Source organism: Ascaphus truei, chromosome 14, assembly GCF_040206685.1.
Source record: "Ascaphus truei isolate aAscTru1 chromosome 14, aAscTru1.hap1, whole genome shotgun sequence".
Taxonomy (NCBI): domain Eukaryota; kingdom Metazoa; phylum Chordata; class Amphibia; order Anura; family Ascaphidae; genus Ascaphus; species Ascaphus truei.
The window spans coordinates 18,750,905-18,777,961 of NC_134496.1; the positions used below are offsets into that span (position 1 = coordinate 18,750,905).

At 45.9% G+C, this 27,057-nt stretch overlaps 1 protein-coding gene across 1 annotated transcript in view; it reads right to left on the bottom strand.

Moving 5' to 3' along the window:
- Nucleotides 1–6,548: 6,548 nt before the first annotated feature.
- Nucleotides 6,549–27,057, bottom strand: part of LOC142465719 (solute carrier family 22 member 20-like) — a 38,921-nt gene continuing 18,412 nt past the window's right edge. Inside the window, 7 exon segments of the mRNA XM_075569945.1 lie at nt 6,549–8,534; nt 9,685–9,891; nt 10,933–11,041; nt 11,445–11,659; nt 18,809–18,924; nt 19,583–19,706; nt 20,370–20,538. Coding sequence (XP_075426060.1) covers nt 8,438–8,534; nt 9,685–9,891; nt 10,933–11,041; nt 11,445–11,659; nt 18,809–18,924; nt 19,583–19,706; nt 20,370–20,538 — 1,037 coding nt within the window. The 3' untranslated portion in view covers nt 6,549–8,437.

The following is a 27,057-nucleotide window of genomic DNA, read 5'->3' on the forward strand; positions in this document are numbered from 1 at the left end:
CTGCCAACACAGAGGACGGAATGTGTTCCAAACCCATAACTTTCATACCATCAGTAGATTTGTTATGACACAAGAGATGATGTCTTGACAAATTGTGGCTATTGTGCGTGTATGTGTGTGTATATATATGCAAAAGAATGACATAGGCGCAGAAAAAGAGAAAAGAAAGGGAGGGGAAAACAAACAGAGTAGTATGTGTGATAATGTGTCACGTGTAGATGGTAGGAGAGACACTCACATTTAGATGAATATAGTTCTCAGTATCAGACAGGCATCACATAGGAATAGAGATTGGACAACAGATATAGTGTAATACTGATTTATTAAAAACTATAAAACCCTATAGACATATAGGTTATACACTCACACTAGGTAAGTACAAAACGGGCCGTTGGAGAGATTATAACCAAGCTGAGTCTCTCACGCTCAGCTTGTGCCCCCGATCAATAGTTGTCCGCTTTAAGTTTTGACCTTAATTGAAAGTTTGCTGCAGGCTTAGACTCAACGCACTGCTCCGTGTGTCTGCATCTGCTGTACCTGACCGCCGAATGCTTCCGCATCACGTGTCCTCCTCCCGCTGTCGCGAGATCTCGCCTGCAGACTCGCACACTTCCACAGCTGCTTAGTCTCACTCTGGTTCTCTCTCTCCTCCTCAATCCTCCTACAGCACGGCTGCCAATCACTAATCACCCGACGTTTCACCGACAGGGCTTCTTCAGGGGTTAATGTTGGCACTATCTGTCCCTACCCTATTTATAGGCACCTCGCCATTCCTATTGGTTCTCGTTAACACAGAGGAAATATATATATATATAATTGGAGACATCTGAGCTGATAATGATACATATCAGAGACATAGCATTATTCCTGAACCAATGATTCTAGAGATATAGAAACTGAATACTCGTATGATACATGTGGTGATATAATGAATCATAAAAATAAAACCTACCCAGATAAGCTATCTCCTGCATGCTTATTGGAAATGTATTAAAGGTGTCTAGTCACTGTAATTTTCTCATGCCACATTAAACATAGCTAACGCAAGCACACACCTCAAACATGGATATACATTATTAATAATATGAAATGCATTCACCAGATACATGTGCTCTATACATTAGACTCATATTATACTCATCAGGAAGCAGGAGAAAGATATATTGGCTTCAAAATGTACCACAAAGAGAACTATGTCTAATCTCTAATATGGACTTAAATACATATACCTTATTAGTATTCAGCTTATTTACAGCATACATAATAGCACCTTAAATCACACATTATATAATAGATACATCACTAAACTACTGTAAATACATAGGGGATATCTAAAATAGACACTTACCCATCATAAAATGACATCATACATATAAGTATACGGAGTCATTATGAATGCACACAATTGGAAAGATATAGTGAACTAAATATGAGGCAGAAGATCTTCATTAATATATTGGATAACACAAGGTCTTAAATCGTGCAAAAAAATCCCCTTACTAGAAACAGAGGGAACATGTAATGTCTTAGACACATATATAATTTATTCATAAATCACATAATTGGCAACGAAGAATTTGTAATTACATTATAAAGAGAGTAATCTTAAATCGCACACTTTGAGAATTGAAGAATCAAATTATTTCGATTCATTATAGAGGGGATGTCTTAATTCGTGCAAAGGAGAAGTCTATATCATATTGCATTTTTATGGGATCTTGGATCATACGGCAAATCCCATTACTAGATACAAAGAGGACATATGTTCTATATGATACAAATAGATACTATTCTTAAATCACACAGTTGGTAACACAGAGTGCCTAATCAACACTGATAGGAAGAAGAAATCTTCAATCGTACATTTTGAAATATAAGAATCATCTTACAGGTTCAATGAAAAGTGAATGTCTTAGATCGTACACAATTTAAAAAAAAATCTAAATCGATTTATTAATAGGGCACATGATTTTGTATGTAGTACCATAAAAATATTGAACTTAGACAAATAATTCATACTAATTCTAACATCACAACTAACCTCTGGCAAGATCATGTTGAATCCTGGAGAACTAGTGTATATGTCCAAAAGGGTCATATGTAATAAAGAAGAGAGACTGGATACTTGGCGGGTGGTTATAGTGTGAAATATATTCTGTAGCTCCAACCAATTATTTAGCAGAGTACTTAGGAATAGTGATATGTTGATAAATCACATAAGTCACAACATGATGTATTGTGTGATTTAAGACATAGAGGGCTAACAATATATTGTACCATTAACCAAGGGATCTTGTAATTTCCCAATTGGCACATTCATAATAATGGTTTTCAGAGAGTATTATAATAATAAAGAGATAAGAGAACAGGGGGAAATTGACAATAGACAATTATTTCCCATTATTAATCTATACACAGCATACTCCTAATGATGACATCAATCTGAAAATCCAAGCACTTAATATCAATCCCGCAGGAAAGATCCTAGATCGATATCAATGTTTAAGCCTTGAGGCATAAGTGTTTTCAAGACGTATATCCAATACGTTTCTTGTCTATGAATCCGAATGGTTTTGTTACCTCCTCTCCATTTGGATTTGATTTTCTCTACTCCCATGAATCTCAATCCTTTCGGGTCTTGTGAGTGATGTTCTTTGAAGTGCTTGGATAAACTGTGCTGAAGGAAACCTTTCTCAATATTTGTGATGTGTTCAGATACCCTGACCTTTAGTTTATGTGGGGTTCGACCTACATATTGCTTATTGCAGGGACACTGCAACACATAGATTATATGATCTGAATTACAATCTATTAGATCTTTTATTTCAAAGTTTTCCTTTGTCACTTCAGATTGTATATTTTTGAAAAATTTAGTTGAATTTGGGTGTAATTTACACCCTTTACACCCTAAACATTTATAGAAACCTTGAGTTATATTATTCCTTCTTTTTATTTATTTTCTTAGACAACTGGGAACTACTTTTTGTTGTAAATTAAATGCCTTTGTAAATATAACTTGTGACTTTGTTGGTAAAATCTGTTGTAAGATTGTATCTTTATGTAGCATTTCCCAATGTTTTTGCATAACCTTACTTATTTGAGCTGCACTGCTGTTCTACTGTGTTATAAATGGGATAGATATTTTTCCTTCCTCAACGTTCTTTTTCGATTCTCTCTCTTTATATTGGATCAAATCTACTCTTTCCATTGTTGAAAATGTAGTATAAGCAGCCTGTACTACTTCCTTTATATATTTTCTCTCTTGATACTGCACCATTATGTCTTGTGTCTGTTTTTCATACATGTTTTTCTGTGTACAATTACATTTCAGTCTCTGTAATTTTCATAGTGGTATGTTGTCTATCCACTTATCTAGGTGACCGCTGTCCCCTTGTAGAAAATTGTTACAGTCTACTGGCTTTATAAAGGTCTTAGTCTCCAAATTGCCATTTTCCCCATAAATAACCAAATCCAGAAACTCTGCTTCCACGGTGCTATATTTGCAAGTAAATGTGACGGTGGGGAGGATTTGGCCCGGGATTAAAGGGGTTACACCCCAATTGGCCACCCTCTAACCTCACCAGGGAGACAAGGGGTTAACTGGGCTAAGGCCCAGACATGTGATTTAACCCTTGTCATAACCTGAAAATGTATATTCCACTGTTCCCCTGTTTTATTATTATAGCAGTGTCTGCATCACACACCCACTGGGATCCATCCGGGAGCACAAGGGTTAATGGTTGTATAGTGATTATAGCCCTTTGTGTAACTTTCCCGCCTTTTCAGGCACCATTTTGCAGGCTCCCATAGGCCGCCATTGGAACTCCATGTATTTCAATGGCGAATCTTGCTGTTGAGTCCTGTTCCTGAGAAGACCAGCAGATGGCGTCCGAGAGGGAGAGCGGCGGTTTCCCATTGAAAGTCAATGGGCTCATTGACTTCAATGGAGAAATCCTCGAGAGAACTTTCCAGGAACGAGTTGGCTGCCGTCCAAACCGCTTAACCGCAAAGCGGATACATTTTCAATAGGAGAGCTTTGATCACTTACAAGTCAAGTTCAACGACAAGTGGCATGGGAATAACCAGTTCTAGGGCCCCGAGAAATAAAATTCTTTCTGTCCCTAGTTCCTAGACCTCCCCCCACTCGACCACAACTGGGTCCCCGTATCCTGGACCCCCGATAAGGGTCGAACCGAGAAGAGCGGGCCGCGCCATAGGTTCCAATGGTGGCAGCGGAAACAGCTCAGGAAAACGGCTAAGTGTCAAAAGCTGAAAATTGGTAATCCATAGCTCCGGTTCCGGAGGGCCCAGCAGATTCGGGTTTGGGGTATCTGTAGCCACTGCTCCGGCATCGCTGCAGAACCATCCTTGACCCGCTTGGACCAACCCGACGGAGTATGGACCCCCTTGAAGGGTCGGGACTTTTCCCATAGACTCTAATGGCGGCCAAACCCCATTGACCTGCTACGGCGGAAAAACCCCATTGACTTCAACGCCGGCGTCGCCCCGTTGAAAGTCTATGGTGGGGATTCCCATAGCCACCAATGGCGGCGGTTTGCCATTGAAAGTCTATGGCGGCGAAGCCCGTTGTTTTCAATGGGGATTTAGTGAAAAAACGTGATTTAATTTACAGCGGAGATTTGTGTATTAAAATGTGAAATGGTTTTAAGTGTATTTGTGTATCTCTGGTTCCGAAGGTCGTAGCACGTCGCAAAGTGGAGTGTCCCAGTTCCGGCATTGAGAACTGAGAAGTTTGGACCTGCTGGACCTAACGGAACCGGATATTTTGATATGTTTATGTTTTATCTATCATACTGTGTTTCAAGGTATGGGTAAAACCCAGAGGAAATTCCTTTGCATACCAGGGTAGCATATGGCCAGAAAGGCGACCCAATGTCTAGGACTTGAGTATGTTTCAAAGGATTTTGTCACCTCCACTGTTTGCATGAGGGCGGAGATTACTCAAACCAGAGCAGTCTTCAAGTGTTCCATTTCCCACCTCACAAACAAAGAATATCCTGCCAGGACCCCAAACTGGTAGACTAGCTGGCATTCCTGATGTAGAGGAGGGGTTATAGAAATGAGACCTCAGAGCTCTACTGCGCATGTACCGACTAGCAGGGTGGCAGGGATCAAAATGTGTTCCCATGTTAGTGAGTGGCTGGAGGTAATTGAAAACCAATCACCTGTACTTAAGGTTAAGGATAGGACCACAAAAGGTATATAATCTGTGGTCAACCCTTTATCCTTTGTCTGTTCTATACCATCTTGATTGCTGAGAGAAACGCTATGCACTGTCTTCCTGCCAGAGGTCTTTCATGTCTTTGGTGTCTTGATGACTATGAAGAGTGCTGTATGAACTGCCAGTCCAGATATGACTGCTTCATCATTTCCATTTTAAGTAAGTGTCTATATTTTGCCTGTTATTTGTACATTTTGTGTGTTCACCTTTATCAAGGAATAAATTATATTTTATCATATCTAAGTCTCGTCCCAGTTCAGACCCAGTTATAAATATATATTATCTTTTATATATTTATGTGTGTAACATTCAGCCTGCCACAAAGTCACCATGACAGTAAACCTGAGGTTATAGGGATTATTATTCAAACATATCAGGAATAGGTCTAAAAGATGGGTACTTCCCTGCCAGATGAGCAGTATATAGTCTATAAACCGATGCCATTGTACCAGGTTTGCGGCGAACTCATGGCCAGACCACACATATTGGTCCTCCCACATGCCCATAAAAATGTTGGCAAAGTTCGGCGCAAACCTGGTACCCATGGCTGTACCCCTCGTTTCCAAGAAAAAATGTTCTCCATACCGGAAGTAATTGTGACTGAGAATGTGTTGAATACTTTCCAAAAGTAAATCAATCTGTCTTTTATCCAATACCCCATTTTGGGCTAGATTATTTTTAATAGCAGTACACCCATCTGTGTGGTTTAACACAGTGTACAGTGATGATACGTCACATGTAACTAAGACGTAATCATGTTTCCTTAGCTTTCAAGATATTAAGCATTTTGATAGTATCCTTTAGATATACGATTTTAATTTTGTTACAGGGTCTTTCAGGAATTGGTCAATTTAACCTGATAAGTTTGATGTCAGAGATTTAATGCCTGACACTATTGGACGGTCGTGGGGGGAGGGAGGCGGGTTGGTTAAGCATTTATGCAGTTTAGGTATTTAGGTAGATAGTAAAAGATCGGGATCCTGGGATTTTCTATGTTTAGACATTCCCATTCAGATTTATTTAAGCTCCTGTCTCTATATCCTTTATTTAATCATTCAGTGAGATCTTAGGAAATGGACTGCAAGGTGTATCAGTCCAGCTTTCAGTGACAGTGCTAGGTGTTTCATTGTGCCCAGGAAGTGGACTGTAAGTGTATCCTGATCCACCCAGTGGGGAACCACTTTCAGGGATAGGTGTATCCTTGGGCATAGGGAGTGGACTGCAAGGTGTATTCTCATCATGCTGGCTAGAACTATTTTCAGTGATAGGGATAGGTAGGTCGATAGGTAGGTCCATGAGTCTAGAATATGAACTACAAGAGGTACTGTATCCTTCCCCTCGCAGCCGGAACAATTTTCAGTGGCAGAGTTATGTGCATCCTTGAGTCTAGTAATTAAACTAGAAGCCAGAACTAGATGATTGACTACAAGGTTTATCATTACCATGCCAGACACGACTACTTTCAGTGATGGTACTAGGCGAATACCCGAGCCACTTCCAGAAGATTGAGAAACATTACATAAATCAGTGTGTAATGTTAAAAAATGTTTTATTGCAAATATATTACTTTATGAAAATGGAAGCCTGCTTGAGCGCAGGTGACTCCTTTTGACTGAACTACCTGTACTGAAGCAGGGATCTCCTTAACTCCTAACCTGTTGGAGGTTCTTGAGGACTGGAGCTGGCAACCCCTGTTTTGGTGGATTCCACCTTCTTTAGGTTTTCAGCACATTATATAAACTGTATAGGAATCTATCTATATTAGTCCGGCTTTGTGTTTTATTTGGTGTATAGGATGTACTTACATTCTATAGGATTCTCTGCACATTCTACAAATTATATAAGGCTGTAATAACATTCTGTAGGATATACTGTCCATTATATAGGTTGCATCTGAAGCCATTATATTCTATAGGGTGTCCTGCATCTCTTATAGGGTGCATGCAATTTAGTTTCTATATTATTTGGGGTTTCTACATATCCTATTAGGGTGTTACTGTTCTGTATTCTCCAAATATACTGGACACTGTATGGTGCATTAATGCTTCCATCTACCTTAAGGATTGCCATTGGATTATTTATGTTATGTTGCTAGCCCTGTAAGATTTTCTGTACATCCTATAGATATTCTGTAGACTTTAGAAGATATTGTTCACATTGTATTTTGTGTTCAGCACACTATATGAGTTTGTACTTGTTTTAGTTCTGCGTTATCTATGGGTTCTGGATCTTACTGGATTTGCACAGCACATTCTCTAGGTTATCATGCAGATCTCTAGAAGTTGTGAAGCAGATAGTAGAGGTTATACTATACATTCTCTAGATTATCCTGCACATCTCTAATAGTTGTTCAGTACACACTAGAGATTGTGTTGTACATGATCTAGAATATACAGCCTGTCTCAGTGTGTTGTATTATGCATTCTCAAGGTTTACTGCACGAGAAGTTGCTCAGCACATGGCAGGCGTTATACTTAATATTTTCTAGATTATACTGAGCATCTCTCGAAGTTGTTCTGCGCACGCTAGAGCCGAGGTGGACAACCCTGTCGCCAATCACCACAAGTGGCAAATTGCCATGAAAGTGTGGCGAATATGAGTTTGCCCGCTCTCACAGTAAAATAAACTTTTTCCTGATGGCGTGTGCTGGTTTCTGCTTTCTGAATGAGTCAACGAAGTGAACCAGCAGCAGGTGATAGTGCTGAGGTGAGGGAACCAGCAGCAGGTGATAGTGCTGAGGTGAGGGAAGCAGCAGCAGGTGATAGTGCTGAGGTGAGGGAAGCAGCAGCAGGTGATAGTGCTGGGGTGAGTGAATCAGACGAACAGTGTGTGTTGTTTTAAATGTTCGATTGAGCAACCTCATTTCTCCATTTTTACATGGGGTGGCGATTTTCACTTCTCATTCCCCACACCTGTGGCTACATTGAAAAATAGGTTGCCCACCTCTGCGCTAGAGATTGTACTATACATTTTCTAGATTGTATTGTCCGCCTCTAATAGGTGAGCACATGCTGGAGATTGCATTGTATATTCTCTAGATTATCCTACACACCTCTAGAAGTTTTTCAAAAATTTACAAGGACATTATTTGGCAACTGTGCTATATCTATTTGTTACAAGATACAGGTGGTGCCGTAGCAGGTATGGATTAGGCAGCACATGTATCTCTCGCTGGGTTTCGGATGCACGAGATTATTAAATGACGTCCTTGAGGCTGGTGTTCACTTTCTGGGTGAGGGACATCGCCTCCAGTTTCAGCTGCTCCTCCTGCTTCCAGTTCTTCTTCATCCTCCTATATAGAGAAGGCATCATCCTTTAACCAATACACCTCTCTGGACCTAGTCTCCCATTGTACGCTGCCCTTTAAAGTCTGTACGTATAGATTTATTATATAGCCCCATCCCATGTACATAGCAATTTACAGCAGTAATACCTGCAACTAAATAATACGCCACAATGGGAATAAGAGCTTCAAACATAAACTATTAGAAAAAGGCGTCTATACCAAGAAGAGTTTATAGTCTGGTATTTAGGGAGAGCTTACAGGTAGGTAGTAGTGTGCCTCTTATTAAAGAGGTCTTCTTATTGGCTGCCAAAATGGGCACAGTATTTATACTGCTCACCCATAGGCTGGTAGTAAGTCCACCTATTATTGAAGCTGCTCATCCATTAGATGATCATAAATACATCTCTTAATAAGGAAGTCCTCCCATTGGCTAATAGAAAAAACACCTCTTATTAAAGCAGTAATAGTACATTCTTTCTTTTTTTCTTATTGTTATATGTGATGCTTGTGGCAGTGTATAATGCTACATCCTTACCTACGCTGGCAATCGTTGGTGCTCCTGTTATAAATCTGTCAAAATCCTGATTGTGTGCCTAACATAATGGCCGCCTTTCAGTTTCAAATCACTCCTTCTGTCAGTATAACTCAGCAGCTACAATGTATCCTTATATTACTATGGTAACATTATCTATAGTTACAGTTTGCAGCTTAAACTGCTGGGAACATTGGCAACACATTATCGCAAACAGGAAAGTGTTACAAAGATCTTGCACTGCTGGGGAGGTAGGCTATATCTGCTATAGAAATCAAAGGATGTCTTAAAACTCATTAAAAATGGCATTAAGAGTTAAATAAAATAAAATTTTAAATTAAAAAAAGTCATACAGAACTGATTTCTATATTTAAAAAAATAAGATTTCACATGTTTTGATGCTCTAAGCTGCTCTCCCATTGGCTAATAATAAATACACCTTATTTTAAGCTGCTCTCCCATTGGCTAATAATAAATACACCTTATTTTAAGCTGCTCTCCCATTGGCTAATAATAAATACACCTCTTATTAAGCGACTCTCCCATTAGCTGACAGTAAATCCGTGGCTCTCCCATTGGCTCAGCTCGCGACCGCATCCAGTCTCCAGTTTTGTGCCCGCTCACCTATCCTCCACCTCCTGGATGGTGTCAGTCAGGGGTTGGTTGCGGGTCTCAGTCAGCAGACACGACGCGATAATTCCAGAGAGGATGGGGGCCGTGCCGAAGATAACTGCGGGCAGGATTGGGATGTGATCCCCGATCAAGTGGATCACGGGAGCTACCACGGAACCCACACGGGCGTTCATATCCGAGAACCCCATCCCCGTCTGTCTGCGAGCACAGGGAACAAGTGAGACCCGGACAACAACCGTTATGCTATTGGCTGGCTCTAAATACACCTCACATTAAAGCTGCTCTGCCATTGGCTCGGCATATACTGTATACATCTCATATAATAGTCGATGTGCTATTGGCTGGCTGCATTTACACCTCCTATCATACCTGCTCTGCTATTGTCTGCCTGTGTACGCCTATTAAAGCAGCAGTCCAAGCTGCTATTTCCCCCTCTTTAATATGAGCATCAATACAATCCACACAATGATAAGTAATTAGCTAAGATGCTGAACGATCTGTTCTTCTGGGATCGATTGGGTAAGATTCGGCTCGGGGGTTCACTAAATGGCTGTCAGTGCAGCAGAAGAGGACCAAAGATGCAAAGTTCTGTGGGGAAGATCATGTGGCCAGGTAATCACTAGATACAACTGAATCACTGCTAGAGAGAGGGCAGGGCTCAAAAAGGGGTGTGCCAGAGCCTGCTTCAGAAGAGGAAGGGGCTGTGACTTTGTAAATGGTTGCTATAGAAACAAAAAGTGCTTGTTACATTATAATACATTAAAAATGTCATTCAGAGTTGCTGTTTTTTTAATGCTACAAGTATTTTCTCACAGTACAGAATTGATTTATTAAAAACACACACACACATGTAGGATATTGCTTGGTGTGCAGCTTTAAATGTGCACGGCTCTTCCATAGACTGAGAGCAAAATGTCATTATTAGTAACGCTGGTCTCCTTTGGCTGACAATAACAGGTGCTATAAAATGGGATTTACCATTGGATTATATTAGGCACACCTCCTATTAAACATTCTCTATCATTGACTGACAGGATGTCTCCCTCCTATTAATGATGACTCCTATTGGCATGCAGGAAGTCCCCTTCCTCTGAATATGGACGCCCATTAGAACCCACCTCATATTAAGGCTGATTGCCATTGGCTCACAATCAACACACCAGAATCTACATGGAGATCTAATCCCAGGACATACAAAGACAAGTGAGTTCTATTCGGGCCCAGGAGAGGGTTTCTTACCTTATCTCTGTTGGGAAGAGCTCTCCAGAGTATAGATATGCACACATGAAAGCAGAGGCACAGCAACCTTTACCCAGAGCAGCCAGAGCTGTGCGCAGTATCCTCATTTCTGCAACACAATGGGTTAGAGTGTCAGCTCTGTGGGCCAGGGTGGCACTGAGCACTGTACTCCGATATGATTGTAAGCTCTGCAAGACAGGGAGTCACTGAGTGCTGTATATACCGATTAGATTGTAATCTCTGCAGGGTAGGGAGTCACTGAGTGCTGTATACCTCTTAGATTGTAAGATCTGTGTGTCAGGAAGTCACAGAACTGTACTGTATATCTATTACATTGTACGCTCTGCATGGTTTGAAGACACTAAACACTATATCAATTAGATTGTCAGGTCTGCGGTGCAGGGAGTCACTGAGCGCTGTATATCAATTAGATTGTCAGGTCTGCAGTGCAGGGAGTCACTGAGCGCTGTATATCAATTAGATTGTCAGGATTTGGGCACAGCTACTCTCACCCAATGGCACGAAGATATTGCTGATGATCATGGTCCCAGCGAGGATGAGGAACATTGCCTGAGTCACCCGACGCCCCACGTAGCTCATTGTCAGAGCTGCTACCAGCTTGGCTGGGATATCGATGGCCCCAAAGCACAACTGTACGAGGTAAATGCTGATCCCAAACTTCTGTAGGTCCATAGCCAGCCCGTAGTATGCAAAACTTGTGGAGAACCTAAAACCCACACAAAGAAACCCTATATATTCAATATATCTTATGCATATAGAGAAAACCTAGAACCCCACACAGGAATACTATATACCCCATATATGTTATTTATATGGAGAAAATCTATAATCCACCACAGGTATCCTTTATATCTGATAGGGAGAAAACCTTTAAAACCACACATAGTGAACCTATATCTCCCATGCAGGGGCGGCTGGAAGTTTGTCAGAGCCCGCTGCACTGCGTGTGTGGGGCCTCTTACCTCTTCCGAAGCCAGTATCTCCTCCTGCTACCACGCATTGCCTTGACGACGTGATATGTAAGGCCTCTTGCCTGCCATTGTGTCATGTGTTGTCCTGTCATCAAGTTGTCACGTGGTAGCAGGAGAAGATGGTAGCACTTACAGAGGCCCCGCACTCTTCCCCGGACTTTTCCAGTGGAGAAGTGGCCCCAAAAATTGGGGTATCCCACTGCGACCATTGACTTGTGGGAACAGTATGCCCAGAGGTACTAATAGAACGCTGGACAATATTCAGGGTTCCCCCAGTAAGAAGGAACAACTATGTGTATAATGTATACATGACTGTAACTGTACTGTTCTTGGGACATTGGGAGTGTGTGGTTGCCATCACCCCCATGGGCTCAGACAAGATATCCGTCAGGCCCCATGGGATGAAGGAGCTGGCTTTACCCGGGCCTGAGGAATGATTTTTATTGTAACCCAGGGGAAGAGTTGGGTGTACGACACTGGATGGAGTCCCAAGAGGTGTAGTAAGTGCCCTAAGAGGGTAGAAGATGAGCTGGTACTCCCCTGCTTTTTCCTGAGTTAGGGCTCCCTGAAAACAGCTGTCAGGTGCAACCCAGGAAGCTGTCCTGGGACAGAATACGTTGGGCAGCCTACGGATTGGGTTAGCAGGGACTAGGTTACCTGCCCGTCAGGGCAGATAACCCACGGTCCCCATTCTGGAGGGGGAGGTGTGACGGAGGGCACCTCACTAAGGCTGCGGTCCCAGTAACTGCCAAGGCGCGGCGTGCGCTGTGCGTGTAAGCACCGCCCCTCAATGGGGCTGGGCCCAGTAGTCACCTTCACGCTGAAGGTGCAGCCGCGCCGTACTGCAAGATTTTTAACAACTCAATGAAATTGAGTTTAAACCTTGCGACGGAGGCGTGGCCACGCCCCCGCAAATCCCTGACCACGCCCCCTCCCGTCGCAAGCTCCCTCTCTTCTGGAGACCGCAGATCGCGGTTAGCGCTGTGCACGCGCCGCCCCCCCCGCCGGGCACGCGTGTCACAGTCATGACTGGGATTGCAGCCTAACCTCCTTTCTCCCCCCACCCTGTAATCCCTGTGCAGGGGCTGGCTTTTTGTGCCAGGGAAAGAGTTCTTGTTTGTGAATCTGGCTCTTATGATTGGCCCGCTACAAGCCCCGCCCCCTCTCCTTCCGACTGGCTCACTACAAACCCCGCCCCCTCTCCTTCCGACTGGCTCACTACAAACCCCGCCCGGCCTGCACAGTTACCTCACCGCCCTGCACCATCCCAGAGACTTTATTCCTGCTCCCCCAGGTGAAACTGACCCCTTCTAAGTTTCAAAGTAAAGCTCTGTCATTTATAACACCCTCCCCTTTAATTTACGGATGCTGACTGTATGTATATTGTGTGTACTGTACCCACTAGATTAAACCCTTGTTCAATCACTCTATTGTTGTGACTGAGTGTTAGTCCACATGTTGTGACCTATTATGTATTGTGATATTGCTCAGATGCTGCCCACTAGTGAGTTCAGGCTAGAGTAGTTACTGTATGTGCCCGGTGATTCAGTAACTTGCTGGGAGCTCTGGAAATCTCTAGGTTAAGTGGAAATTCCAGTGCCTCCAGAGACCACCAGGGTAATGGAGGATGGGATCATTGTGATCTGGGTGCAGGGATTGCAGAATTGTTTTGTGTGTTCTGGGAATCCTGGGGACCCTCTGCATTCCCGGAGGTCCCCTTGTCCCCAGAACCCATACGGGCATCAGGGTAAGGTTGTGTAATCTGGGTCCCAGGCATAGGAGTTTGGCTCTTAGGGTGGGGCCCCTAGTCATTCTGGGTGGTAGCTACCCTCCTCCTAACAAAGTCAAGCTAGGATTCCCAGGGTGTAGTCTGGGTCAGTGTTCCCAGGATTGGGTGGGGGGTATCCCGGGTATAGGAGCGTGGCTCTTGTAGTGGGCTCTCTAATGGTTCTGTGGGGTGAGGCTACCATCCTGGCAAAGTGAGGCTAGGGATGTTAGTGGATGTTGTTGGGCAACTTTTTGCCTTAGCCCGAGCGAGATACCTGGCGGTCAGTAGCACCGAGGCACGTGCCCAGCGGGCGGAGTCTGGATAGACTCAGTATACGAGTGACCCGCTGTTTTGGGTACCGACAGTCTGGTGCTCCGGCGTGATCAGACCTCTCTGTGACGGCCGCGGGGCTACTCATATGCTTCGTTAAGCAGGTGTGTTTTAAGGTGGGTCTTAAAGATGGATAGAGAGGGTGCTAGTCGGGTATTGAGGGGAAGGGCATTCCAGAGGTGCGGGGCAGTCAGTGAGAAAGGTTTAAGGCGGGAGAGGGCTTTAGATACAAATGGAGTAGAGAGAAAACATCCTTGAGAAGAATGCAAGAGTCGGGATGGTGCATAGCGAGAAATTAGGGCTGAGATGTAAGGAGGGGCAGAAGAGTGTAAAGCTTTAAAAGTGAGGAGGAGAATTGAGTGTGAGATGAGGGATTTGATAGGAAGCCAGGAGAGGGATTTCAGCAGGGAGAAGCTGAGACAGATTTAGGAAAGAGTAGAGTGATTCTGGCAGCAGCGTTTAGGATAGATTGTAGGGGACACAATTGAGAGGCAGGAAGGCCGGACAGCTGGAGGTTACAGTAATCGAGACGGGAGAGAATGAGGGCCTGAGTCAGAGTTTTAGCAGTCGAGGAACAGAGGACAGGCCGTATCTTTTTAATTTTGCAGATGAAAAAGCAACAGGTTTTAGATACGTTTTACATGTGAGGAGAATTAGAGAGAGGAGTCGTGTGTGACCCCTAGGCAGCGTGCTTGCGCTACTGGGTATATGACAGAACTTCCAACAGTAATGTGGAAGGAGGTAGTAGGGCCAGGTTTGGGATGAAATATGAGGAGCTCTGTTTTTGCCATTGTAAGTTTTGTAAGTCAACGGAGGGCCATCCAGGATGATATCGCTGAGAGACATTCAGAAACTTTGGTCTGTACCGCAGGTGTAAGGTCAGGGGTTGAAAAGTAAATTTGTGTGTCATCAGCATAGAGGTGATGTTTGAACCCAAGAGCTGTGATTAGGTCACCTAGAGCAGGGGGGCGCAAACTTTTTTCCCTGCACCCCCCTGCCGGCTGTCCCCTCACTCCCGCACCCTCCCCCCAACCCCAACTTACCCGCGCTCCGGCGTAATGACGTCACGTTGCCATAGCAACGTGACGTCACATGACCTCGCAGCATCATTTTTACGCCGCGTTGCCATGGCGATGCAGGGAGGAAGCCGCCGGAGCCACGTTAAGTTAGGTTTACAGAGGCGCTGCAGCTCCCCTGGCACTTAATTTAAGTGCCTTCGGGAAGCGCGCGGGGCCTCTGTAAACCCCGGGGCCCCCTGTCGGCAGTCTCGTGCCCCCCCTGGGGGTCGCGCCCCACAGTTTGCGCACCGCTGACCTAGAGAGAGAGTGTAAAGAGAAAAGAAGAGAGGTCTCAGGACAGAGCTCTAGGGTACCCCCACAGAGAGATCGATAGAGAAGGAGGTGTTAGCAGAAGAGATACTGAAAGTATGATTGGAGAGGTAAGAGGAGATCCAGGATAGAACTTTGTTACGAATACCAAGTATGGAGTGTCATGGGAGAGGGGGTTTGGCCCGGTATTAAAGGGGTTACACCCCATTTGGCCACCCCCTGCTCTCACTTGGGAAGCAAGGGGTTAACTGGACTGCGGTCCAGTAATGTGTTTTTACCTTGCTTCAGCAACCAAATGTATATTCCCCTGTAAATGTGTATTGTCCCCATTCCAGTGTTTGCACCAACACATACACTGGGATTGATGTGGGAGGGAAAGGGTTAATGTTAATTCAGTGTTTATAGCCCTTTGTTCCATTTTCCCATCTTTTCAGGCTCCATTTTGCAGCTCTCCATAGGTCGTCACTGCAGCCCAATGCAACCTTATGGAGATTCCGGCGATTTGGGCCCGTTTCGGTAGAAGACCTGCAGGTGGCGCCCAAAAGGAGGAGCGGCGGTTCCCCATTGTAAGTCAATGGAGCCATTCATTTCAATGGGGATTCCTCGACGCCGACCTCCAGGAACGGGTTGGCAGCCATCCAAATCGCAGACCGCAAGAGCGGAAACATTATCAGAAAAAGAGCTTTGATCACTACCTGGTCAAGTTCAATCACAATTGGCGTGGGAAACTTAGGTTCTAGGGCACCCAGGAATAAAATTATTTTTGCCCCTAGATCCTAGGAAACCCCACACTCGACCACAACCGGGTCCGAGGATTAAGGACCCCCGTAAAGGGTCGCGCTCGCCAAGAGGGTCGCGCCATTGACTCCAATGGTGGAGGGAAGAGCAGCGCGGAAAACCGGCTAAGTCCGAAAGGGTAAAATGGGTAAGCCCATATCTCCGGTTCTGTGAGGACCAGAGGGCTGGAATTTGGGTCACATGAAGTCACTGTTCCGGCATGACTGCATGGCCATTTTCAGACCTCTCCGATCAACCAGACGGAGTATGGGCAAATGTAAAAAATTGTGGTTTTCCTATAGACTTCAATGGCGGAGTTGCTCCATTAAAAGCCTATAGCGGCGGAGCCCATTGACTTCAACGGCGGAGTTTCTCCATTGAAAGTCTATAGCGGCGGAGCCCGTTGATTTCAATGGGAGAGTGAAAAGCAGAGATTTATTTTAGCTATGGCGGAGAATCCTGCGTTAAAGTTAATGGGGGATTTTAACTGTTTTTTTTATATCTCCGGTTCTGGGGGTCGTGGAAGGCTGAATCTTGGCCACTATGGCAAAGGTCTTCCAGCATGAGGACCTGGCAAATTTAAACCCACTCAGACCCACAGAACGGATTATTTTAATATGTGAAGATATTAAAGAATGGATTGTATTTTGGGTCTGGTATAAAAACTCAGAGCCCATATGGTATGGTAATGCTCAGGGAGGGAGACAAGTGGTCTACAATAAACCCCTGATCAAAGACTCCCCCACCCTGCTTGTGTATGCGAGCACAAAAGAAAGCAGGACGTGGGTACTTGATGATAAGTGTTATAATTCACACCCTAGGACAAAGGGTTTCCTGGCCCAAGTAGACATTCAGGCGCCAGGCTTGTGGGCATAAGGCCCTGATTAGAATAATATCCACCCAGTGGGCAGGTATTACGGTGCCCCTCAGGTGAGGTGGCAAGGAGAGATTGGGTGCAGGTTATTGTTCTCCAATGACCTGCACTCAATGATAAGTTATAGGACTGGAATTACATATAAACCAGTGTCAGTTCTATGCTCAGAGTCTTCGTGTCTTTTCGTGATGTCTTCATCTGAACCTGTATTGTGGAAGGAATTGGCAATCCTGTATCCTGATTGCTTTCTTGTCCAAGCGTTAAGTAAGTGCTAATTCTTGTCTGTTATTTGTATATCTTGTGTGTTCACCTTCTTTAAGGAATAAACTATATTTATTATATCTAAGTCGTGTTCAATTCAACCCAGATATTTTGGTGTATATTATACCCTGTCACAAGTTACCGTGACATGGAGTATGGAGAATGTGAAGGAGAAGAGGGTGGTCCACAGTATCAAATGCTGCAGAGAGGTCAAGTAATTTGAGCAGAGTGTAATGACCTCTGTCTTTGGCAGTTGGAGGTCATTAGTTATTTTAGTGACGTCTGTTTCAGTGGAGTGAGCAGTGCGGAAGCCAGATTGTAGAGGGTCTAGGAGAGAATAGGAGGTGAGAAAATGGACGAAGAGAATACAAGATGTTCAAGGAGTTTAGAGGCAAAAAGCCGGAGGGAGACAGGTTTATAGTTAGAAAGACAGGTAGGGTCAAGCTTGCTGTTTTTTAGTAATGGTATAACTGCTGCATGTTTTGAACGAGGAGGTAAAAGTACCAGAGTAGAGGGAAGAGTTAAAAATGTGTGTGAGCATAGGGATTATAGTAGCTCACATTAAGTCTGCGGCCAGGGTGATGCGGTGCGGGCCCTCGCGCTGGCCGTGATGAAACACATTGCTGCAATGTGTGTGGCCAGCGTGACCAAGCGCCTGCACATGCTCGGCGCTTAGCTGCTTGCCGAAGCAAGCAAAATTGAATTTTCCTCCTGCTGGCGCGTCACGTGAGCAGTTTGCCCAATGAGGGTGAACCAGCTCTGTGACATCATGGCCATGCCCCCCAACATGCCCCCCTACGAGTGCACCTAGCCGGCTATAAAGGGAGCAAAGCAGGGAGCATGATGTCATCACGCACGAGCGTCAGCGCGCTCACTCCCTGCCTGGCCGTAGCCTAAGTCTATAAGACTTTAAGCTGATACAAGAGTGGGAGCTGCACCGGGAAAGGCATTTCGGTGGCTCCGGGCACCTACAGTGTGTAGGATTCCCCTTGTATGGGCCAGAGACTATTGTGATTTGTGTTGGGGCTGCTAGATACTGTATTGCCAGAATAAATATACTTTTATTTGATTTCGGGGACCTGTCTGGTGTTTGATCCCATGAAAGAGTCCTGGTCTCCCATGACAAGTGTGGACTGGACTCCCAGCAGGCTTAACCATTGCCAGGGCTGGCAGCCATTTTGCAGCTGTGAGATGGCCAGTTAACCCTGTAAATTGGGTCACTATCTTGATTGGTAGGAGCAACAGCGTTAACCCTTAATATACCATGCCACACTGCCCTTGCCATCCCACTACACATATCCTATGGGTCTCTCTTCCTTCCTTCCTCCTTGCCTCTCCCTTTGTCTCTGACACACCGTTATCTCTCCCCTCCCCATCTCTCTCCCCACCTCTCTCCCCTCCCCACCCTTCTCTCTCCAGCCGCCACCTCTCTCTATCGCTTCCCCACCTTTCTCTCTTCCCTTCCCATCCCTCTCTCCCCTCCCCACCCCTCTCTCTCCCCACCCCACCTCTCTGTGCATGGCTGTCTCCCCAATGAGATACTGACCAGACCATCATCAGACATCCTGTGATGCGTCTCATCCCCGGGGTCCGGACCAGATCCAGGAGGGAGTGGGTGGATTTTCGGTTCAAAATCTCCTTCTGCATCTCTGCTATCACCATCTGCAGGGTGGGAGCACAGCTATCTCTCACACACACAGCTATCTCTCGCACACACCGCTATGTCTAATGTGTGGCAATCTCAAGTGTACGGCTATCTCTCGTATGCATGGCTATATCTCAAATGTACGGCTATCTCTCGTATGCATGCTATATCTCAAGTGTACGGCTATCTCTCGTATGCATGGCTATAGCTCAAGTGTACAGCTATCTCGTATGCATGCTATATCTCAAGTGTACGGCTATCTCTCGTATGCATGCTATATCTCAAGTGTACGGCTATCTCTCGTATGCATGGCTATATCTCAAGTGTACAGCTATCTCTCGTATGCATGGCTATATCTCAAGTGTACAGCTATCTCTCGTATGCATGGCTATATCTCAAGTGTACAGCCATCTCTAACTTATACAGCTCTCACATGTTAGGCTACACTTTACTTTCGTGGCTATCTCTACCATACACAGCTATCTCTAATGTGCATGGCTATTTAGCACATACATGGCTATCTCTCTCCCTTCTTCACTGTCCCTCTCTACCCTTCTCTATTCCTCCCTGTATCCTGCCTCCCTCTCTCCATCCCTGTCTTCCTTCCTCTTTCCCTCCCTTCCTCGTCTTCCTCTCCTTCTTTCTCCACTTCTTTCTCCCTCTCTTCACACTCACCTCCTTGGTCAGTTTCTCCCCCTCTGTCCTCTTCCCGTTCAGTGTTGCCACCCTGCGTAGGTTAGTTAGCGCCCTGTCTGTGTGACCATTTAAAATGAGCCAGCGCCCAGACTCCTGCAGGAACCTGTAGGCAACAGAAATAGGGTCAGAGTCACCTCCCTCTTACAGTATGTGATAATACTGTCTCACATGCTGGATCTATCATATAAATGAATAGGGTCTGTTGATCCTTCTTTGTATGTGATAAGAGGATGTCACATGTATGGTATTTACAGTATCAAAAACAATGACACGGAGTGTGAATCAGGGGAACCTGGTTCAATTCCCGGTGTCAGCTCCTTATGATCTTGGGCAAGTCACTTTGTCTCCCTGTGCCTCATGCACTAGAAACAGATTGTAAGCTCCTCTGGTCAGTGGCTGTGTCTGTAGCATTCCCATGTACAATGTTTCTTACCACGCACTATAGTATAGTGACTATACTGTAATTGTGAAGCGCTTTGAGTCCCATTGGTGATAAGCACTTTATGAAATAAAGTTATTATTATTATTAGTTAATAGGGTCAGTGGCACATGGCTGTTCAGGTTTGTAATTAATGCAATAAGGATGGTGGCACTAGTGGGATACCGAACATTAGTAAACACAAAGAATAAATATATTGTGTGGCAATGATTGCGCTGAATGGGATATTCTGGTCGGTGTTATAGCTTTGGCATAGATAGTGGGTATGATAGGTTCAATAAGGAGGCAGAAAGGGCAGATAATTGGTGGTAGAAGAACAAGACTTACCAGGAATATACAAAGAAGAAATAGAAGGGGACAGTAACACTGAACTGCAGCCAGCGCCAGTCCCGGATGGCATATGCCAAGCCTGATAGTAATATCTGACCAAAGGTGAAGACGTAGCCGATGAAGGTTCCCGCCAGTGTGCGCCCCCTGACTGGCATCCACTCCAGCACTGGCAGGAGAAATAGGCATTGGTGTTACCAAGGGCTGTGTTCCTAATGGAGAGCCTGGCACTGCTGCCCGCACTGCACCTGTGCTGTGTATATGTCATAGCATTGTGTGAGGTGGATTCTGGCACTGCCACTGCCCACACTGTACCTGCGCTGTGTATACGTCTTCGCATTGTGTGAGGGAGATTCTGGCACTGCCTCTGCCCGCACTGTACCTGTGCTGTGTATACGTCACTGTTCGCACTGTACCTGTGCTGTGTATACGTCACTGTTCGCACTGTACCTGTGCTGTGTATACGTCACTGTTCGCACTGTACCTGTGCTGTGTATACGTCACTGTTCGCACTGTACCTGCGCTGTGTATATGTCACTGCCCGCACTGTACCTGCGCTGTGTAAACGTCTTCGCATTATGTGAGGGGGATTCTGGCACTGCCTCTGCCCGCACTGCACCTGTGCTGTGTATATGTCATAGGATTGTGTGAGGGGGATTCTGGCACTGCCTCTGCCCGCACTGCACCTGTGCTGTGTATATGTCATAGGATTGTGTGAGGGGGATTCTGGCACTGCCTCAGCCCACACTGTACCTGCGCTGTGTATACGTCTTCGCATTGTGTGAGGGGGAGGCTGGCACTGCCACTGCCCGCACTGTACCTGTGCTGTGTATACGTCACTGCTCGCAATGTACCTGTGCCGTGTATACGTCACTGCTCGCAATGTACCTGTGCTGTGTATACGTCACTGTCCGCACTGTACCTGTGCTGTGTATATGTCACTGCCCGCACTGTACCTGTACTGTGTATATGATACAAGTGTGAGGGGATTCTGGCATGGGCACTGCCTGCGCTGTACCTGTGCTGTGTATACTGTACATTTCATGGTGTAGTAGTGAGGGAGAGGCTGGCACTGCCGCTGCCTGCGCTGTACCTGTGCTGTGTATACATGTCATGGTGTAGTAGTGTATGGGGGAGGCTGGCACTGCCGCTGCCCGCGCTGTACCTGTGCTGTGTATACATGTCATGGTGTAGTAGTGTGTGAGGGGGAGGCTGGCACTGCCGCTGCCCGCGCTGTATCTGTGCTGTGTATACATGTCATGGTGTAGTAGTCTGTGTATGGGGGAGGCTGGCACTGCCGCTGCCTGCGCTGTACCTGTGCGGCATGAGCACGTCCTATCTATGGATGACTTTGGGCTGGAGTGCATGGTCTATATACTGTATACATACTGTATATACTGTCTTAGCTGAACATTCTTTGAACTGTGTGTGTTCTATGCCCTAATTTATGGGGTACAGTATGTTCAATAAAATGTGATACCCATTGTTACTGCTAGGAAAGTTGTGTGTGTGTGTAAATGTAATTATAGAAGCAATATGTATGTACTGTATGTGTGAGTGTCTGAGTATTGTGTATAGTATTTACTGTATATGTTTATGTGTCAGTAAGTATAATAGTATATGGTAATGTATACCAGTGTTTTCTCCATTCTTACATTTTATGATGTCGTCTGCTTGTTACTTTTTATTGTTTGTACAGTGAATCTTTTCTTTCTATATCATGCTGACTGCAGCGAGCGCCCTACACCAGCAGAGTGATATGGAGAGGGAAACACGGCATTATAGCAGTAACAAAAGGAAGACAAGCCCCCAATATTCTGCACTAAATGGCCAAAGTTAACAATATTTTAAACCGTAGCTTTTTAAAAAAAAAAAAATACAAATAAATTGTGTTGAGAACAGAGATAAAAACGCTATATCATGTAAACCTGGAATATAAGGGCTTCCTTTGGTAGGCCTGGAAATCTCTGAATGTTACGGAAAAACACAATATATTCTAAACCTAGTTTCCTGACTGGAAAGTTTAAGCACCTCTCCATCTCTCCCCCTTTCCCCTCTGCCTCTCTCCCCCTCTGCCTCTCCCTCCCCCCCTCTTCTTCTGGCACTGCTCGCGCTGTGTATACATGGTGTAGTAGTGTGTGAGAGGGAGGCTGGCAGTGCTCGCGCTGTGTATACATGGTGTAGTAGTGTGTGTGAGAGGGAGGCTGGCACTGCTCGCGCTGTGTATACATGGTGTAGTAGTGTGTGTGAGAGGGAGGCTGGCACTGCTCGCGCTGTGTATACATGGTGTAGTAGTGTGTGTGAGGGGGAGGCTGGCACTGCCCGCGCTGTGTATACATGGTGTAGTAGTGTGTGTGAGGGGGAGGCTGGCACTGCCCGCGCTGTGTATACATGGTGTAGTAGTGTGTGTGAGAGGGAGGCTGGCAGTGCTTGCGCTGTGTATACATGGTGTAGCAGTGTGTGTGAGAGGGAGGCTGGCAGTGCTCGCGCTGTGTATACATGGTGTAGCAGTGTGTGTGAGAGGGAGGCTGGCACTGCTCGCGCTGTGTATACATGGTGTAGTAGTGTGTGTGAGAGGGAGGCTGGCACTGCTCGCGCTGTGTATACATGGTGTAGTAGTGTGTGTGAGAGGGAGGCTGGCACTGCTCGCGCTGTGTATACATGGTGTAGTAGTGTGTGTGAGAGGGAGGCTGGCACTGCCCGCGCTGTGTATACATGGTGTAGTAGTGTGTGTGAGAGGGAGGCTGGCACTGCCCGCGCTGTGTATACATGGTGTAGTAGTGTGTGTGAGAGGGAGGCTGGCACTGCCCGCGCTGTGTATACATGGTGTAGTAGTGTGTGTGAGAGGGAGGCTGGCACTGCCCGCGCTGTGTATACATGGTGTAGTAGTGTGTGTGAGGGGGAGGCTGGCACTGCCCGCGCTGTGTATACATGGTGTAGTAGTGTGTGTGAGAGGGAGGCTGGCAGTGCTTGCGCTGTGTATACATGGTGTAGCAGTGTGTGTGAGAGGGAGGCTGGCAGTGCTCGCGCTGTGTATACATGGTGTAGTAGTGTGTGTGAGAGGGAGGCTGGCACTGCTCGCGCTGTGTATACATGGTGTAGTGTGTGTGAGAGGGAGGCTGGCACTGCCCGCGCTGTGTATACATGGTGTAGTGTGTGTGAGAGGGAGGCTGGCACTGCCCGCGCTGTGTATACATGGTGTAGTAGTGTGTGAGAGGGAGGCTGGCACTGCCCGCGCTGTGTATACATGGTGTAGTAGTGTGTGTGTGTGAGGGAAGGCTGGCAGTGCCCGCGCTGTGTATACATGGTGTAGTAGTGTGTGTGAGGGGGAGGCTGGCACTGCCCGCGCTGTGTATACATGGTGTAGTAGTGTGTGTGAGGGGAATCTTTTTTATTTTAAATACAAAATACAAATATTTACAAAAACACACAATACTTACAGAATAGCATCCAGAAAATGACATAAACAATACATTTATCTTACAGAGATTCCCTTTTCAAAGATATCTAAACGCATCTCTCCAACCTCTCAGATTCCCCCTGCTATATACACTTTACATCTGATAGATAAATAACACAAAGTAATCAGGCAAGTTTCCTGCAAAAAGAAAATCTAATTCTTAATGTCCTTTAGACTAGAGAAGACTTGAGTCTGTATCTTTTCCCCTTAACACTATTCACATTAATTAGTTGCCGCCTTCAGCGGAGAGGGGCACTTTGCATATTTAGTGAATCACCACCACCCTTTTTTTTTCTTTTTTGCACCATTTTTCTTTTTGACCATTTTCTTTCTCCCGGGGGGGCTCTCTGGTGGCATATTTCTCTTATTTGATGGTCCGGCCATCTCAATGTCCTGAATAGATCCAGACCGCTGCGAGGTCTGACTGTCCGACATATCGGGGTCTGCGTCATCCATCTTTTCACCCCAACTCTTTTCCTCCAATACCTCATATGTATTGTGCAGCGAGATCTCTTCTTGGACAGTTTCTGTAGTTTTCTTTCCAGCTGAGCTGGTTAGGGCAGTCTTGTTTTTACTTGTTATTGTTTCCCATTCATTATCGCCATCTTTGCGAGGTTCGCCGCCATCTTTGCAGGGTTCGCCGCCATCTTTGCAGGGTTCGCCGCCATCTTTGCAGGGTTCGCCGCCATCTTTGCAGGGTTCGCCGCCATCTTTGCAGGGTTCGCCGCCATCTTTGCAGGGTTCGCCGCCATCTTTGCTCAGATCGCTCCTGTGTTCTCCGTCTGACCCCCTTTGGGCTGGAAGTGTATATGTCAGACCCAGAGACTTTAAAACCTCTTCTACAGGTGTAAGTTGAAGACTTTCTGATGACTCTGTGGTATTCTCTTTATCACTAGGAGATGCTGTATTCTGTACACCAGACATTTCATTCTGCCCATAATGGTTGTGTTCGGCTTCTGGGCAATCTTTAAAGGAATGACCACATTTATAGCACAGGTTGCACACTATGTCCTTGTCACACTCAGAGCTGTGATGACCAATAGAACCACATAAAGTGCACCTGATTTTGTCACACGCTGAGCTTAAGTGCCTGGGGGAATCACATTTAAAACATTTTTTAGGCTGTCCCCAATAAAAACATCGCCCGCGATCTCTTCCAATATATATGGCGTTTGGGAGGTGACATGCCACATTGTGTGTGTATCGAAGTTTAACTTTAAACTTGTAGCCCCCATTCCAGAAACCTTCAGCATCCATACTTTTCACTGGACCAGACTGAACATCGCACTGTCTTTGCAGCCAAAAACATATATCTTCAACCGCTACAGTCTCAATATCAAAGATAATATTCACTTCCACGGTCACAGGGCGAGAAACCTGGATAACTTTAAAGAATTCCCATTCTGGATTATCCTTCACTTCTCTGTAACGAAACCAGAATTTTTCTAGCCCTTCTGGTGTCTTAAAGCTGACTTCGTAGTTTCTGCTACTAGGAGCATGTAACAAAGCATAAACCTCACTGGGTTGGAAGCCAAGAGAAACTTTGATCAAGTCTTTTCCTACAACAAATCTGTCCGGTATAGGAACCATATCCCCCCAATAATGCAGCCTGACTACGTTCCTGCGCTTTCTGGCATCATCAAATGACAAATAAGATGTACCTGGGCGTCTTGTACTCCATGCTGACTGCTGGGGGGGAGCTGGCTCGGCCGCTCCTGTTGGTTTTGCTGCCGTTCCTGCTTCAGCTAAGGACTTTGCTTTTGCCGCTCCTATTTCTGCTAAGGGTTTTGATGCTGCTGCAGGCTGTATGGATTTCTCTCCCACTTTAGGAATCTCCATTTCTTGCGCCTCAAAAGCCTCTACTGCTTCAGCGTTCTCCACTGCTTCAGCCATTTCTATTTCAGACACTTCTTCCTGTGCCTGAGCTGTTTGCTGCCCTGTCTCAGGTGTATTGCCAGCATCATTCAGGCTCTCAACCTGGGCTGTTTGCTGCATGTCTGCCTTGGGTGTGGCTGCTAATTCCTGCACCTGTCTGTAACCCTCAGCTGCTTGTAGTCTCTCTGTATCAGGTGCAGTTGTATGCAGTTTCTCTGTCTCCGGTGCAGCTGTATGCAGGGTCACTGCGTCAGGTACAGTTGTTTGCGGGGTCACTGCGTCAGGTACAGTTGTTTGCGGGGTCACTGCGTCATGTGCAGCTGCTTGCGGGGTCTCTGTCTCAGGTGTAGCTGCAGTTGTCTGTGCATTAGTGAGTATGTCCTTGCCAATTTGTGGGATAACAATTTCTGTGACCCCAAGTCTCCTTTTCTCATGTTCTGCTTGCCTTTTACTCTTGGCTTCATTAGACCTTGAGCTGGTTTTAGCCGCAGTTCTCTTACCCGTCTGGTTCTGAGCCGGACTTTCAGTATTCTCCATCTCAGATTCTTTCTGCCCAACATTTTCATTCATCTCTTTTTCCATATTTTCTGACTCTTTCTTTTGCAAACATTTCAGCACTTTAGCTTCCAGGGAAACTTTCTTATCCGCATTCAGATTAGCTTGAGACCTGGTTCCAACTCCTCTCCCTCCTCCAGGGTCTGCCGCCATCTTGGCTCACAGCTCCTCCCCTTCCTGTGTGTGAGGGGGAGGCTGGCACTGCTCGCGCTGTGTATACATGGTGTAGTGTGTGTGAGAGGGAGGCTGGCACTGCCCGCGCTGTGTATACATGGTGTAGTAGTGTGTGAGAGGGAGGCTGGCACTGCCCGCGCTGTGTATACATGGTGTAGTAGTGTGTGTGTGTGAGGGAAGGCTGGCAGTGCCCGCGCTGTGTATACATGGTGTAGTAGTGTGTGTGAGGGGGAGGCTGGCACTGCCCGCGCTGTGTATACATGGTGTAGTAGTGTGTGTGAGGGGGAGGCTGGCACTGCCCGCGCTGTGTATACATGGTGTAGTAGTGTGTGTGAGAGGGAGGCTGGCAGTGCTTGCGCTGTGTATACATGGTGTAGTAGTGTGTGTGAGAGGGAGGCTGGCACTGCCCGCGCTGTGTATACATGGTGTAGCAGTGTGTGTGAGGGGGAGGCTGGCACTGCTCGCGCTGTGTATACATGGTGTAGTGTGTGTGAGAGGGAGGCTGGCACTGCCCGCGCTGTGTATACATGGTGTAGTAGTGTGTGAGAGGGAGGCTGGCACTGCCCGCGCTGTGTATACATGGTGTAGTAGTGTGTGTGAGAGGGAGGCTGGCACTGCCCGCGC